The sequence below is a fragment of the Pezoporus occidentalis genome, unplaced genomic scaffold (assembly GCF_034315485.1).
Source record: "Pezoporus occidentalis ecotype Australia unplaced genomic scaffold, CSIRO_AGI_Poc_V1 ctg70, whole genome shotgun sequence".
NCBI lineage: Eukaryota > Metazoa > Chordata > Aves > Psittaciformes > Psittacidae > Pezoporus > Pezoporus occidentalis.
Window position 1 is genome coordinate 4,330,448 of NW_026916053.1, and position 15,998 is coordinate 4,346,445.

Here is a 15,998-nt window from a genome sequence, read left to right on the forward strand (position 1 = left end):
GAATCACTTTGGAATACAGTAAGGTTTTCTACCAGGGTTTTTGGCCAGTAGATTTCTGTGGAGCCTCATCTGTCTAAATACCTACACTAGGTTCCATTGTTGTTTTAAAAAATACAGTAATTTCTCTAGAACACAATAGACAAAGGTAATGCCTGAGCCTTTGACCAGTATTCCAGGTGATTCCATAGGATGCTTTGTACTGGTCTGCTCATTTTCTAGTTATGTGATAGATTCTAGACCAGAGAATTCAGATTAGAAACCACGTTTATAACGTATCCCAACTGTGCTAAGACAGCAAAGGAGAGATGTCACTGTTATCCCAGTTACCGTCAACTGTTGCTTGAACCTAGAATCTCCTCGAAACTTATGATTCAAATGCCCTCTTGTGACCACAGGTACATATTACAGTGCGATTTTAAGGCCTTGATTATAGTGAGGCTGAATTTTTTTCATGTAGCCATTTACAGAAGAGTGTCATCTGAAGCAGTCAGATCTGTTCAAATTGCAGTTGATTTGCACAAATAATGGAAGTTCACTGCTGTCTTACAGTTAAGTGAGAGTATAATTTTTGCTGTTCCTAGTGAGTAGTCCTTATGACTATAGGACAAAGTGTATTGCAGGACATTTTGACTTCATTCAACATGTAATACTGAGCACCTGGTTATTCACTACATTATATATATAATATATATGTATATATATTTAAGTTATACATATAACTTACAGCATTCTCGCTTTCTTTAAAGGGATGGAGCAGTTTTACAACTGGAGCAAGCAAAATTGCCTCTGCTGCTAAAGAGGGTGTAAGTAAACAGTGTATTTCAGTGTAATCCCTGTAAACTCAGAGGTTCTGATAGTGTTTTAGTAGTGTTGTGCCTTTAAAAGTACTATTGGTGCAAACTGAATTCTGCTCTTTGTACATCTTTGCCTGTGGCATATAAAATAGTTGCATATTGAGTGCAGATCTTTGCCTTAACTGTTTCTCATGCTTCTGGATGGATATTTGTGTTAATTCATCCACTGGATGATGGTGGAAAGAGATGTGTAGTCTGTGTTGAAGAGCTTTTTCTTCCCCCTGTTGTAAGTTGAGAAAGACCCATGCTTCCCCAGAGCAATCTCGAATGCCAGAGGTCATCATATGGATCTCCTCTGTTTGCTGTGAAATTCTGGCAAAGCTCCATTCATCTTGGAGAGGATCATGCAGCATTTCTACATGTGTGTATTTAAAAAGCAAGGGGTTTATTCCTAGTAAACTTGAATATATTTTCTCCTTTTCACAGGCGACCAGATTTGGATCTCAAGCAAGTCAAAAGGTGATTATAGATTTTGCTCTTTCTTATTGACTGTAACTGGCTTTAAATGTCACGTACTTGCCTGCATTTGATCCTGAACAGACCACTGTGTTTTTCCTTTGTAGTGTACAGTAATTTTAGGCTCTCGTTTTGATTTCCATGGGAAGTGCATGGGAACTGCAGTGATCAAATTAAGCAAGAAATAAACAGTGCTGCTCTGCTGTGTGTAACTGTTGGGTGTACTGGAGAGGCAGTACAATGAAATGCTTTAATTCTTGCATGCTTGCAAGCTTCAAATACCCTTATTTTATGTTTGTGAACCTTAAATGTTCCCTAACTTGAAGTAGGTTTCTTAGTGATATAATGCAAGCCATTGCTAAAGTCTAACAATGTATAACAAATATGAACTGCTTAATATTGTTATGAAATTAACTTGTAGAGCATTAGCCTGGCATGCTTTCTGCTCTGTGTAGGATGGTATTGCTCAAAACCAGTGTGAAATGCAGGTATTGGTGCTCAGACAGATGTTTGCAGTATTGTGTTAATACTCCAGATAGCAAAGTTGGATGTTTTGCAACAAAACTGTCTGTGAAAACACCCAGACTTGCCACTTAGAAGCTTTGAAGTATTCGCTGCTTGGCTTATGTAAAAAAACAAGTGTTACACAGATCTTCCTCTTTCACTCCTTGCAGCAGCTTCCCTTTTAGCTACCTCTTCTTTCTTTAGTATGATGAGCAAACCTAAATACAATATTAGGTGTGAAAGCTCATCACATGTACTGACAAGGACCACAGCAACACAGTGCTTTAGACCCTAAGCTGTGTTACTGATGCCTAAACGTTGTTCCTGAAACATTTGATCCTTTGCCCTGTAGAAGAGATTGAACATCTTTTTGATGTAATACATTGTTTAAAAGTCTGTTGGGTGTCCAGTGAGCAAACACATTCACTCTTTGTCTTGTCAGTAGATGTTGAAGGTGGAAAAGGTTTGTGCTACTTAACTTGCCTGAAAAATTGCTGCCAAGTTTTTGCTAAAAGCTGCTTCTACCTTCCTTGCTCTTTCTCTTTTGCTGTCTGGGTAAAGTTTTGGGGCTACAAGCAGCAGCCAGAGCCGGTAACACCCTCACATATATTCTTGTGCATGGGCTCCTTGTCACTGTTTGTGCTGAATATGTGCATTTGCTCTTGAGCTGTCTTTTCTTTTCTTGCCTTAAGTCCAATCTGTTCAGAAAAATGTTGTGTGTTTCATACAGTAATAGTTCTTCAGACTGACTTAAAATAGGCTAAACTGGATAGGATTTCAGGATTTCTGTTTGCATGTCACATCCAGGAATGCAGGATACCAAGAGCTTCCCTGGGGTGATGTGTGAAGGCAGACTCTTTACTAAGTGCCCCGTTAACGCAGTGTTTGTAATGGTGGTTAGGATGCTATCCTGAATTCAGTAGTAGTAAAGGTGAAGAAGTGGTACAGATGGAAACACAATTGTACCCAGATCTTTCCATATTTATAAAATTATGTGGTTCAGTAAATGGGATAGTAAGAGTTCTTCCTAATTCTAGCAATGACTCCTCTTAGCTCTTAGTCTTGGTGTGTTACACTCTTCATAACATAAACAGTTTGCCAGGTTTAACAGAGTGAAGGATTTTTCAAAGGTCAAAAATGCCCTTGTTTTTGCTAAGCACTTTCTAGCTAGCACTTCCCAGCCTTTTTAGCACTTCCCTTCCAATGGAAACAAGCCTTATGTGATTTGCATTCGCATTCCTTACTAGGTGGAAGTGGGGTTACCTTTTGCCTTTGTCATCTCAAATGACTTTTGAACTGGTAAGGAGTAGAAGTGCTGGAGATAATGGAGGTTGAGTAGAGGGGAGATCCTAGAAGCTCTGTGGCAAAGAGAAAGGCTTCTTAGACACCATGGAGTCTATGGAGGGAAGATGTTCAAGGTGCTCCATTCCAAGGAAGAACAGGAAGGCTCACGCACCCTAAGCAATGTTAGCAATAAGATATAAACCCTTAGGAAACAAAACCTCATCAGCCTCTGCTAATGTTTAGGCAAGGATACTGCCCCTTTTGAATCAATTGAGCTAATTCAGAAGGTAAGCAGTGTAATATGGCAATTCTGAAGAAAAGCTTCCATCAGTCAAAGGCTTATTATGGTAGTAGGGAAAGGAATGATTTCATATGAAGCACTTGCAATCCCTGCTGTCCTTGTCAGTGTAAGTACAGTATCCTTACGCATCTTGTTCTGCATTGCAATAGATTTCTGAAGTTCATCGTTTTTCTCTCCTTGCAAACCTGGATCTTTAAGTAAAGATTGCAAAAATCTTCTGTCACAGCCTTGGCTCTTCTGTACTGCTTAGAAACAATGGGGCTGTTATTAAAGATGACAATACAGCATTACAAGACAGAAGAATGGAGGAAAAATTGGCCCAAAAGATCTAGTTCTTCAAGTAATCCCATTAGTAAGGAAAAATGAGGGTGGATGAGGTCAGTTCTTCCAAATACTCAGCTGCAGGGATTAGCAAGGGCCCCATCTCTGAGGCTGTTGTTGGTTGAACCATTGCTTCTGCTTCCAGTGCAAGGTCAGACTTTGCTTGGGCTCTGAGCATCTCCAGCAACCTATTGCTGTGTACATCTGGTTTTCATGTATTTTCTGTTACTGTTTCCTGCAGCACTGTACTGTGTGTGCTTTTCAGCTCATTCTGCTTGTTTGAATCAAACCTCTTGCAGCCTTCATGTGTTTTTGGAGATACTGCTGAGAAATGAGCCTGCAGAAGATGTTGGCTGTGGTTTTTGGTGCTTGGTTGGGGTTTTTTTTAAGGAAACTATAACTGACTTTGTTTTTGTTTTGCTTTTAAATAGGCATCAGAGTTAGGTCAGACATTAAATGAAAATGTTCTCAAACCTGCACAGGAAAAGGTAACTTTGGAACTAGTAAATTACTTGCAGAACATGGTTATGCTCACTTAGGGAGGGATCTTTTTCCTCCTGTCACAAGTGCCTGGATTGCCAGTGTGTCATTCTGTCCTGCATACACCAGCACAGTAGCAAAGAGGAAACAGCAAATAGTTCAGTTGTACTCTGGTTGATCAGCGTTTTAATATCTGAATAAGCATGTATAAAAAATAGAGGATATAATGGATATAACAGGGTTTTAGTCTCTCAAAACTAAATCTTTTTATTTAATATATTTATAACATGCCACATTTACAGATACTTTTGTACTGGTGTTTTTATGGTCAGAATTAATGTAGTGGCACCTTCTTCAAACTCTCTATATAATTCCCTTCAAAAACTTCAGAAGACTGAGGTTCACTCCATCATAGGTCAATGGACTTCATATGTAATTTCCTTAACTTTATTAGTTTTCCTATATTTTGAGTCACTTTCAGTTTGGTTTGTTTTGTCTTTACGCTTTCTGTTATAGCTGTTAAGCACAACTAAGTTTGTCTTAAGGTTTCAGTAATACCTTTGGTTTATGACTAATTACTAATACTTTGATTCACATAGGTGAAAGAGGGGAAAATATTTGAGGAGGTCACCGTGGGGGTATCCCAGTTGGCCAGCAAGGTACGAAGTGGCCTCCCTGCTTTTAAGGAGGCCACACGCACGAAGCCAGTCTCCATATTCTTAACAATGCAGCTTTAGTCTCTGCTTTGTTAAATACAGATATATTGGAAGTGTAACATTCAGTACTTCTGCTGGGGTGTTATAAAGCTGTTCCAGGTATGATGTAGTCCTTGTAGTAGCTTCCCCAAGAGCATGGTGTGGAGCCAAGGCAGCCAATGTCCCAGACACCAACCGAAAATGTCTGCTGGAGGATATGGAGACAGCTTGTGTTGTATTTGTACAGTTAAACTTACTAATGTGCTCTACCTTTTTTCTTTGTCATCTTTTGCTGTCATTGCTTGGTAATGGGGTAAGTGCTCTCTCCAGCTGTGAGGTGCAGAAGTCCTGCACAAGCTAATAGCTGTTTTGGTGACTTGTATGGTGTTACTTAGGAGGGTCTGTACTTCTAACACTTCTAATTTCTAAGTCAGCACTGGAAGCTCTATCTTAATGCTTTAAATGTTGAAAATATTTGCATACAATAAGTGATGTTACCTGTTCTTTTTAAAGTAACTTTTAGTCTGAATGCTGGGACTCATCCTCTGTATCTGTGACTTAGAAGAGTAACTTCCATGGCTATCACTTCAGAATTTGTGTTTCTAATCCAATGCCAGTCCATTATAATAACCCCCAAAGGATTCTCCTAGCAGTTCTGTTTATTCTAGAGCACAGTTTTTGGCCTATTTTACCTGGGCAGTGAAACAATACCACTGGAACAGGGTGAAAATGGTTTTGTAGCACAGTAGAAATATACATACTAGTTACATGAATCTTAACATCAAAACACTGGTGCTGTCATTAAGTTTAATTTTATGTATGGAATAATTCCAGCATTTTTGACAGGGAAGTCTAGGAGAGAATTCTGTTGACTGCTACTGACAGTGATGGGTGACAAAGCTGAACTTGACCAACTTCTCACGTCTTCCAGCATCCCAGTTCTGTCAAGTGTATGTTCTTTACGTCAATCACAAAACTGCCCACCAAGAGCAGTAGTGACTTGTGAGTGAAATTTACTGGTGCAGTGTGTTCTCTTTATCTGAGCAAGTGGAGGAATGTGGTGTGGCTTCTGCTGTCGGGCTTGGAAGAGGTGTTGGTTCACTCTGAATGAATGGAATGTCCTTTTTCTTCTCTAGGTTCAGGGAGTTGGGAGTAAGGGATGGCGAGATGTCACCACTTTCTTTTCTGGCAAACCAGATGATAATGCTGACAGGTATTATTATTGTCTCTTTAAACATGTAATTTTATCACCTATTCTCTGCAATACAGTAATAGCACGTAATTTTTACATGGGAAGAGGTGATTCTCTCTTTGCTACTGGTCCTTCTGCCTGTGATATGGGAGGAATTCAATCCAAATTCATGACAGTTGTTAAACTGAGAACCAAATAGTACCTGGCTTGGTTTTAAAGTTACTCCAAGTGCATATCCCCTTACCTTGGGCTTACTAAGGCTGTTAAAACTATGAATTAGAATAAAAGCTTATGCTATTCAGAGCAATATATTTAGTTCTAGTTTTGTTTAAGCAAAGGGCAGGAGCATTATAGTTTGCTTTGTTTGTGGTCATTTATTATGGTTGTCATAACTGATTTATTTCTACCTTCTTGGTGTTCTTTCCCCCATAACAGACCCCCAGAGGGAGGCAGCTACCAGAACAGTGGTGGGGAGAGCTACCAGAACAATGCTGTAGATCAGAGCTTCTGGGAGACCTTCGGCAACTCAGATCCACCAAAAGCTCATAAATCTCCAAGCAGTGAGAGCTGGACCTATGTGGACAATTCCACAGAGAAGAAGAGCTCCGATAGCTGGGACGTGTGGGGCTCAGGAACAGTCTCCAACAACAAGAACAGTAACAGCGATAGTTGGGAAAACTGGGAAACCAGCTGGGAAAACGCAGGAGGAGAGAGCAAGACCAGAAAACCTCCTAAAGCAACGAAAAAGGCATCTTCAGCTGGTGATGGGTGGGATAACCAGAACTGGTAGAACTCTGTTAACCCTGTTTTGCACAGCTAGCAAAGGGAGGCTGTGCTGGCTGATGGAGGGGAGAAGGTTTTACATGCAGCTGGAGTATTGTGGTTGACCTTTACTGATCTGTTACTTTTGTGCTTCCTGTTCATTCTCCTTTCTTCTGTCCTGGTTTAGAAAAACAGAAGTAGCATCTGAATCTTTTATTGCATAAAGGTGGCTCTCCCTTTTTTAAGCCCAGTGCTGACTGTATCCTCCTTGCGCTGTCAAAGCTGGGTACAGTGACTTTCTTAACATGAATGTTCAAAGGGAAGAAAGCAGTGCAAGCACATCTTCATGGCACAGCCTTGCATGTATAGGTTAATAGGTGTTCATCCAGTCCTCATGTAACTTGAGATGACCTGAGGTGTTCAATGCAAAGGAAGGACAGGGTTTGTATTGAAAAGATATCCATTAAATAACAAGCTGCAGTTGAATAGATGTAGTTCAAATGCCTTATGGATTGCTGTGACTATATTTAGTCTGGCAATTCAAGATGGCCATTAAGATTATTTTCTATTGGAGCTTTGTTTTTAAACTTTGAGGGTTCTTTTTTAGCCCTTTAAATCTTATTTTCTCCCCTTAATAAGGAATCTAGAGCTAGATAATTCCTTGTATAAACTCATAGTTCTGACCTGAGCTATCAAGGGATATCCAGAATGGCTCTACCTGCCCTTCTTGTTCAATGGGTCAAGACTTTGTGCAGTACAGCTCTTCTACACAGACAAAATGCCAGTCTGTGGTGTTCTCCTTCCCCCAGTTTGACTATTTTATGTAGTCTGGTTTTTATTCTTGTCTTTCTTCCTTCTCCCCATCATTTTTATCAAAAGAGATAAAATAGAAATCATTCTGCTGCTCACAGCCTTTTGGACGTCTGTTTGGCAACTTGGCAGTGAAACAGATCTATAGAAGAGATTCCAGTAATAAAAAATAGATGGAAAATATGAAGATGTTGAGGAGAGAGGCTGGCAGCAAGCCCCTTCAAGTTGAGTAGATGTCTGGCTTCAATAGTAAAGTTTAAGTTAAGCAGATGTTTTCCAAATGAATCTTTAATATGTCAAACTATCTCAGTTTCTGTCTCGGATTTCTCCACATTTTCTTCCTGGATCTTGTTAAAGAAACCCTATTTTGGGAACTCCAGAAACTCCTTGTCAGCATTAAGGAATGGAATAGAAGATTCAGTTATGTCTCTGTTTTGACCCCACAAACTGCTTTGCATGAAACGAGCCATAACTTCTACAGAAGAACTGTGACTATAGGGACAAAGATGTCCTATGTATCCCATTTTATTTTTGGGGTGTGTTGTAAATGTACACTCAGCCCAGAAACAAGCAGCTCACTTGGAAACTTCAAATCATGATGTCATTGCCTAGTCTGCTTTAATACCAGCATGGAGTTCTCTACTGTGGATCTTGATACATGCCTAAAAAAGCCTTTTCTTCTTAAAATGAGTTAATTTGTTCAAGCAAACAACTTAAGTTGTCAAAGTTTCCTTAAGTACTGCTTCATCTCTTGTTTTCCTCTTCTTGGATGTTTTTGAGCCTGCAGTAATGTGAAGAGATTTGAAAGGAAGGGAAATTATGAATCGCTTCAAAAGTAGCAGATTTTAAAGGCTTCAGTCTAAGTAGGAGTAGCTCTATTTATAGCCTCATTCTGTATTTCTATTAGTAGGATCTTTCAGATGGTGAGCAAAGTATTTTTCTAGTCTTCTCTAGCCCTGTCCTGTGAGACTTGGCATGTCTCTTTATTCCCCTTGCTTCTTCTGACAGCGTGGTCTCTGCAGGACCCAGGCACTGCTCCAGGCTGAGCCATCCGAGGCACGTTCTCACCACCACGCTGACCCTTTGGAAGTGAGAGCTCTCAGTTTACAATGCTGCTTGTGGGTACCAGTGCAGACGTTTACAGCCCGACTTGGAAAACAAGGCTTTTGTTCTTCTTTTCCTCCAGTTCCGAGTATACCTTTGTCATAGCTTAACTGCATGTCAAACGTAACCTTGTATTTTGATGCATACACCTCTGTTGCCTACTTGTCATTTGTGTGCTGCCCAGTCCGAAGCTGTAATGCATGTGCTCGGAGCAAGTGCCGCATGGGTGGGAAGTGGCATTGCCTGGTCCTTGGCCAACGGTTTGTCTTTGTGAAGTGTTGCGGTGATGGCAAAACCTATCCAATGGGTTGCACTGCTGCTGTTGTCTGGAGTGATGCGAAGCTGATCCAGCTTCCTGTGTATGACTATTACACTTTCATAAACCTCCTGAAATAGCTCGTGGCGGGGTAAGCTTTATTTCAGCCCATTCAATCAACAGTGAATCAGCATTCAGTAACTGCAATGTGTATGCGTGCGTTCTCCTCAGCTGCGTGGCCTGCCTAAGGGAGAGCTGGTTGATTTTCATCACTTGCAGCTGGGATTGGCATGAGCCATTGGTTCCTCTGGTTTTAGTTTTGTGTCTCTTGAAACTTTGTGTACTGAATGAGCCTAAACAGCCAGAGCCCTACTCAGGCAGAAGCTTTGGGTAATGATTTGTCTTCGTGTTGAGGAGACAGGGGCAGAGCAGTTGCTGTCTCTCTTCTTGCGGTGCTGTAGAGAGGCAACAAAATGCCACAAAACCCAGAAAGGTGGTACTGGAAGATAGTAAAAACCAGTATAATGGTATAAAACATAACTGCAGCTGCAAAGCTATTACCCCAGCTGGTCTCAGTTTCACAGGCAGATGAGTATTTTCTTATGACCTGAGTATTTTCCTGTGTCTTCCAGAGGAGAGGGTGAAATGAGGCATTTTTGTTTGTAAAGCCTCTGTTTTACTGGACTTTACTCCCGTTTTCTTTCCAGTCCCCCACTGTGCATTACCAATTGTAAGTCCTACAAGCAAATTGTAGTAGGTGAAATGAGCACTGCGACAATCGGACATTGTGGTGCTTGGTTTAGCTTCTCTGGTGTTTCAGACTGGTTTATTCCTTAGTATGGCTTCAACTTTGGGAAATACAGAGTAGTTGGATTCCTGCAGGTGGTCTGATATAAGAGAAACTTCATGACGTTCAAACCAAGTGCTGCTTGCAGAACAGGGAAAGTCTTGGAGAATGTCCCCAAACCAGGAGCCTCATCCCAAGAGTTAGGGATTACTTTAAACTTGTTTCATTTCTCTCTTGAAACCTGTTAAGAATTAGTGCATTTCAAGAAGTCTTTGGCCAGCTCTCCCTCACGGTTGATACCTCCAGGATGATTCTGCTGCTTTGATTTTTCCAGGCCAGACTGTGTAACATTCCATGGATTCATAATGTATTTATCAGTGTAATGATCTGTGCAATAATTTAACAAGTGTAGGTAAATCCTTTCTTGCTGAATCCAGGATACATTTAAAGATACAGTTGTCCTCTTGGAGAGCAGTGGCCTACAGAGGTGTTTCAGCTCCCACCTTGCTTTGGCAGTACTGAAAGAAAGGCTTGAGCAGGGATTTAAACAGGCATCAAGCAGCGTTTCAATGTCCATTCTTAGGGTTTGACTGTAGTGGCTTTAGTGACCTCTGGTAGAGCCCTCTGTCATTGTCACACCCATGGAAGCTTGGTCAGTATGGAATACTGTATCTTTAATCTTCCTGCTGTGTTTTTGTGACTTTCACAGGAATGGCCGTTTCAGTGAACACTACTCATTGGTCTGTAGAGTGGTACCAGACTTGAACTGCAGTGTCAGCTTTTAAAGAGCATTATAATAAAGCAAAGAGAAACGGAGCACAACGGTGTTCAGCCCTTATTCAGGAGACTTCAGTTAACTTGAAACCCACATGTGGTGTTGTAGCTTATGTGGCGTGTTGAATGAAGTCAGTTAGTTCTTGCTGTGGTTAGCAGCACGGAGTAAACTCAAACTGGGATGCTTCAGAATGAAGAAAGTAGGAAAGTATTGGAATTGTCATGTTGGAGGAGAGTGACTGACAATAACAGCACAAATGTACATCCTGATGTGCATGTTCTTCACTGACATAATAAGAAAGAAAGGAAACTGATGGTGTTGACAGCAGAACCCAAACCACATGTATCATCTTTATATTTCATTGGCATTTCATACTCTAAATGCTGATTTGAGATCTGTTTGAGTTGGGAACAGTTTTAAGACAACATTGGTTGCCTCCTTTATTTAAAGCGAACTAAAATACAGAAATTAGGGGTTGCAAGTAGATTTATGTGCTCTGAGGTCTGTACTTGTTTATGAAGGCACTTAGCACAGGAGAAAAGGTCACTTTTAAAGCAGTTTCCCTTTCCAAGAAGAGTGATTCCTGTGATGAATCATCCAGCTGGTGGTGGTGCTGAACATCAGGTTCCAGTTCCCTTCGTCAGCCAAGCAGCCACGTGAGTACTCCAGAGGATTGACTGCACTGAGCTTTGTGTAAACTTGAAGTATCTTCCATTATGTTCTTGGTCAGCAGGACTGAATCCTGTTTGCCTTGTAGAAGTGATTTTACTGAGGCTTACACACAAGAAGTAGACATTTGGCTTGAGTAGCATTGCTCCACTGATAACGCTGTGTCTGTTCTCATCATAACACCCCCTGATGGGCTGCTCTGTGAGTTGAATGCAAAGCTTTCAGCATGTGGTTCTGGAGGGAGGTTTTGGCCTCTGTTCTGACAGCACGTAAAGGCCAGTGGCCTAGAAATACACAGAATACTATGGAAAGCAGTAACGTGCATTCTGGATTTCAAGCTGAGCGCCATTAGCAAAAGCTGAGCGAAAAAGTGAAGTCTAGACCAGACCTCGTCCTATCACTACGAACCCTCGGCAAAAGTCCATCTCCAGATTGCAGCCATTGGGTGAAAACTGAAAGGGAAGGTGAGCTGGGGTTGGCTTGTCCTGTTGGGAAGCTGTAAAGCCCAAAGCTCCGATGTTTGTGCAGTGCAATCATTCATCATCTGTTAAGTCACTCATTCACAAGGAGGCCGAGGCATGTTGCCTGCTCGCCTTGGCTCCAGCTCTTTGTGCTCTGTCAGCAAGAATTGCATCTCATCAGTGATGCAGGAAAAGAAAGCAGCTTCCTCTGCTGGTGTTAGGGTTAAGATAGATGAAACCACTGTGGTTTTCTATCGCCAAAGGATGCTTTATGTCCGAATTTCACCAGCACTGCCACAATGGCAGCGTTTAAACTGGGTAAAACTGGAAAACATGAAATAAACACTGAAGCCATCGGAGGAGAAGCCTCCTTGTAATCACTGAGAGCAAGTGGGAGAGACCGAGTCTGGTTACATGGCTGCCAAGAGGGATCCGTGACCGCTGCTCAAGCAGGAAAATCCAGTGCTGTCAGCTCTCCACGCTTTGTAAACAGAGTTTTGTCTTTCCCTTTAAGCCCTGCCCAAGTGTGCTCCTTCTTATCCATTTGCTTGTGCATTCCTAACAATCTGGGTTCTGCAGGATGCGTTCCTTGGGATGAAGCTCCTCCGGATCAGTCCCAGCGCAGATTTTGCACTGGTTCTGATGAAGGACTGGGGCATCTACCGGCTCCTTTTGGAACGTGTGCTCAGAGGGATGCTGCTGGGGAAGAGCCTCACTTCTCCTTCCTTCCTCTAGAGGGGATGGTATTACTGTGCATGGCTGCTGAAGGAGCCCAGCTTAAGGAAGGCTTGAATACCTGGATGCAGCGTTAGAAATGTGTTCCTGCTCCTGTACCTGCTTATCTCCAGCTCCATCCTGTTCTCTGGCTTTGACTTTCATGCTGTGTTAAGCCTACACGACACGAGTTCCTCTTCACCATCCACACACACATAGTCCTTTGATTTTACTTGCTGCTGTAGGATTTCAGCTCTCCCTCCTCTGCACACCAGGCTGGATGGAGGCAGTTTAAAGCTGTACCAAATACAGGTTCTATGGCAGGTTGAAAGCCCTTTGCCATCAAACCAGTGTAACAGCCCTTTCTCTAAAACGAAAGCATCAGACCCATGGTGCAGAGCCAGGACAGGGCTGGCTGGCTTCTCCATCACTCTTGATACAGATGGGGAATAGCAAGAGCCAGCTCTTTAATGGATAGTGGTAGGATCGCACTCGCCCTGCCAGGAGCAGTTCCTTTGGCTGTGTCAGTGCAGGCTGATTGTAATGCAATTAGCACGATTGCAGCATGGGACTGGAGACTTTCCCACCTCTGAAGGTTCAGGGTTTCTGCTCTGGGAGAGATGTGGGTTTAGAATTGCCACCTTACTTTGATCTTAAGACCACAGTGAAGAGCCTCACCCTGAGGGTGAACAGAAGGAATCAAACTCCTCTGGCCTTCAAAGTCTCACCCAAACACTGCTAAAGGAGCTGCCAGTTAAGGCCTATTCCAAGTCTCTCATGTTCCTTCTAATAGCTGTTGAGGAATGGGGAGGTGAGGATGACGCAGGTTCCCTGGCTTGTGGCATGAGAGAGTTTCTTTTGTTGCTGCTGTTCTTTGTTCTTTCTTTGGGTTTATTTCCCAATGAGAACTTTCATTTGTTCACCATGAAGGTGAGTACTTGGCTGTGATTTTATAGGCTGCAGCCCCTGGAGCAGTGCAGTTGTGGGAGAATCTCCTTTTTCAGGGGTTTGGGGTGCTTTATTGCAAGTTGAAGTTCTATTCTTTGTAGTTTTGGCGAACCACAACCAAGCTGTAATTGTTTAACATTAAGGGAAGCAAAGATCCCTCTATTTGCTGTTTTGAAGCCAGCCAAATTATTTCAACTTGCATTTGATTGCTTGGGATTAGCAGCGCTTCTTTTCTTTGGGAAGAAGCGATCCACATTGCCCTTTATTTTCTGGAACAAAATGAAGGACACTCAATGACATGAGAGCTCCAGCTCAGGTTCATAACTGGCTAATGAGGAATTGCTGAATAACGTGCTCATTTGCTGCCACTCGAAGGTAATAAATCTGCCCAAACTTCTGGGGCTCTAGGAATGCTGCTGTCCCATCCCATTACCAGCTTCCAACACAGAAACTAAGGAGTTTCTATGGTGCAGCACACATCCACGGGGTGCAGCACACATCCATGGGGTGCAGCAGCTCAAGGCTGGCTTTAACGACAAGACCATTCCCCTGGGTGCTGTTGGATGTGACATCTCCACGCAGGACCCCCCGCCTCTATCCCCGATGTGAGGTTTCCATGGAGGTGTTGGGTGTGAGGTGGCCTCCAGCACTTGCTGTGCTGCCATCAGTGAGTTAAGAGCAAACAGCCCCGGGGGTGGACTCTGAGCTTTGCAGCCAAATAGAAACCTATTTGCTGTAAGCAGCAGGGAGAGCCCGGCTCCCACACAAGGCTGGCTGAGCTCCAAGGGGAGCACACCTTGCTAGGGACAAGCAGCGACCCCAGGGAATGTTTCCTGTGGCCAGCACGGGGACGTTTCATGCTCAGAGGAAACACAGACCCTGTGAAATGGGGGTTTGATTGTGTTGATGTTGGTTGTGGGGATTGGTTTGTGTTTCGAAGCCCAATCGCGTTCCATGTGTGGGGCGAGAGGCGGTGACTGGTGGCTAGAGCCAAGCTGGTGGCATCCTGTTCGCTGGCTCCAAGCAGGGAAAATCCCAAGCTCAGCCTGTTGCCAAACCCTCCTGCCCTGCACGGGAGATTCCTCCAGCTCCCTGCTTGCGATGCAGAGCTTGAGGTGCCGTGGGGAGGACAGGAGAGTGGAGAAGGGAAGGACTAAGGCGCATATTGCAGTAGCTGACAGGGGTGGCTGTGACAGCTCGTGGTGTTCTCTGTGCCCTCTCCTGACTTGCTGCTGCAGGAAGGGAGCACTTCACTAATAGCTCTGTATCTCTTATGTATTTATAACTTAAAACCCAACTCATCTAATTCCCTCCCTGCCCTGCTAGGGAAGAAAGGAGGCGGATAAAGAAATCAGTGCGTGCTAAACCTTCTTCCTCCTTTAACCATTTTCACTTGGCTGTCCACAGAGGTGCCTCTGTCTTTTCTGAGCATTTCATGAATCAAATAACTAATCTATTGAAACAGGAAAGTTCAGACACTGCAGCTCCTCTGCAGAGAAGACCCAGATGCAGTGACCCCACAGTGCTGCGTGCAGATTCAGTGACTCCAGTGCCATGCTGTGAATAGCATTTTCCATCTGTACATCTAGCTGATAAGTAAACCTAATTAATCCCTGCATGTATGGGAGTGGGAGAGGCCTACCTAGGGATAGGGATTGTTTTTCCCAACCCTGCCATGCTGTCAGCGTTGTGGAGTGATGGGGAATGATGGATGAGGGGCTTCAGCAATGCGGGTGATGACAGTGCCCTGTTCTGTGCTGCGATGGGGAGCGATGGGATGGGCAGGGCTGGAGGAGTTGGCACATGTTCCCATTAGGAATGAAGGATTCTGCAGCGGGGAGCAGGGACAAGTCCTGGGAGCACCTTAAAGACCTGGCACGGACAGACCAGCATCGGCAACGTGGGAGCAGAGGCATTCCAAGAGCTGCCCCAGGCTGCCTGGGCGCACAAGGGGAGCCTGTTCTCCTGCATTTATAGCACAGCGTGATCAGCAGGACCTGGGGCAGCCTGGATAGAAGCAGCCTTGTTGGTGCAGCCCACCGCTGCTGCTTCCACACAGCTGCAGTGCCTGTTTGGCTTGGACAGGAGCACTGAGACCAGGATGGGTCCAGCCCCAATAACTACATTGCTGCTGCTCCTCCGTCAGCACAGAGCAAGTGGTGATGCTGGCCAGAGGAAGAACAAGGTACCTCCAGCTACAGCAGTGCCTTTATCCCGTGTTGCCTGTTCCTTGTTTGTCCTGGAGAAGAGGAGGCTCCGTAAGGGAAGACCTTAGAGCAGCTCCAGTGCCTAAAGGGCTGCAGGAAACCTGGAGAGGGGCTTTGGCCAAGGGCCTGTAGGGCCAGGCCAAGGGGAATGGCTTGAACCTGCCAGAGGGGAGACTGAGATGAGCTCTGAGGCAGAAGCTCTTCCCTGTGAGGGTGCTGAGGCGCTGGCACAGGGTGCCCAGAGAAGCTGTGGCTGCCCCATCCCTGGCAGTGCTCAAGGCCAGGTTGGACACAGGGGCTTGGAGCAAGCTGCTCCAGTGGAAGGGGTCCCTGCCCGTGGCAGGGGTTGGAGCTGGCTGAGCTTTAAGGTCCCTTCCATTCCAAACCATTCCATGATTCCTTCTTGCTTTGCCCCCAG

At 43.9% G+C, this 15,998-nt stretch overlaps 1 protein-coding gene across 7 annotated transcripts in view; it reads left to right on the top strand.

Annotated features, from left to right (window-relative positions):
* The window catches only part of ARFGAP1 (ADP ribosylation factor GTPase activating protein 1), a 281,891-nt gene extending 271,269 nt beyond the window's left edge, over window positions 1–10,622 (top strand). Inside the window, exons 8-14 of one of the 7 annotated variants that reach the window (XM_062642006.1) lie at window positions 747–803; window positions 1,281–1,313; window positions 2,376–2,405; window positions 4,152–4,208; window positions 4,800–4,859; window positions 6,032–6,108; window positions 6,523–10,622. In XM_062642006.1, coding sequence (XP_062497990.1) covers window positions 747–803; window positions 1,281–1,313; window positions 2,376–2,405; window positions 4,152–4,208; window positions 4,800–4,859; window positions 6,032–6,108; window positions 6,523–6,877 — 669 coding nt within the window. In that variant the 3' untranslated portion in view covers window positions 6,878–10,622. The remainder of the gene's footprint in view (window positions 1–746; window positions 804–1,280; window positions 1,314–2,375; window positions 2,406–4,151; window positions 4,209–4,799; window positions 4,860–6,031; window positions 6,109–6,522) is intronic. The other 6 variants (XM_062642008.1, XM_062642007.1, XM_062642011.1 and 3 more) reach the window with 6 other exon arrangements.
* The last annotated feature ends 5,376 nt before the right edge of the window (window positions 10,623–15,998 follow it).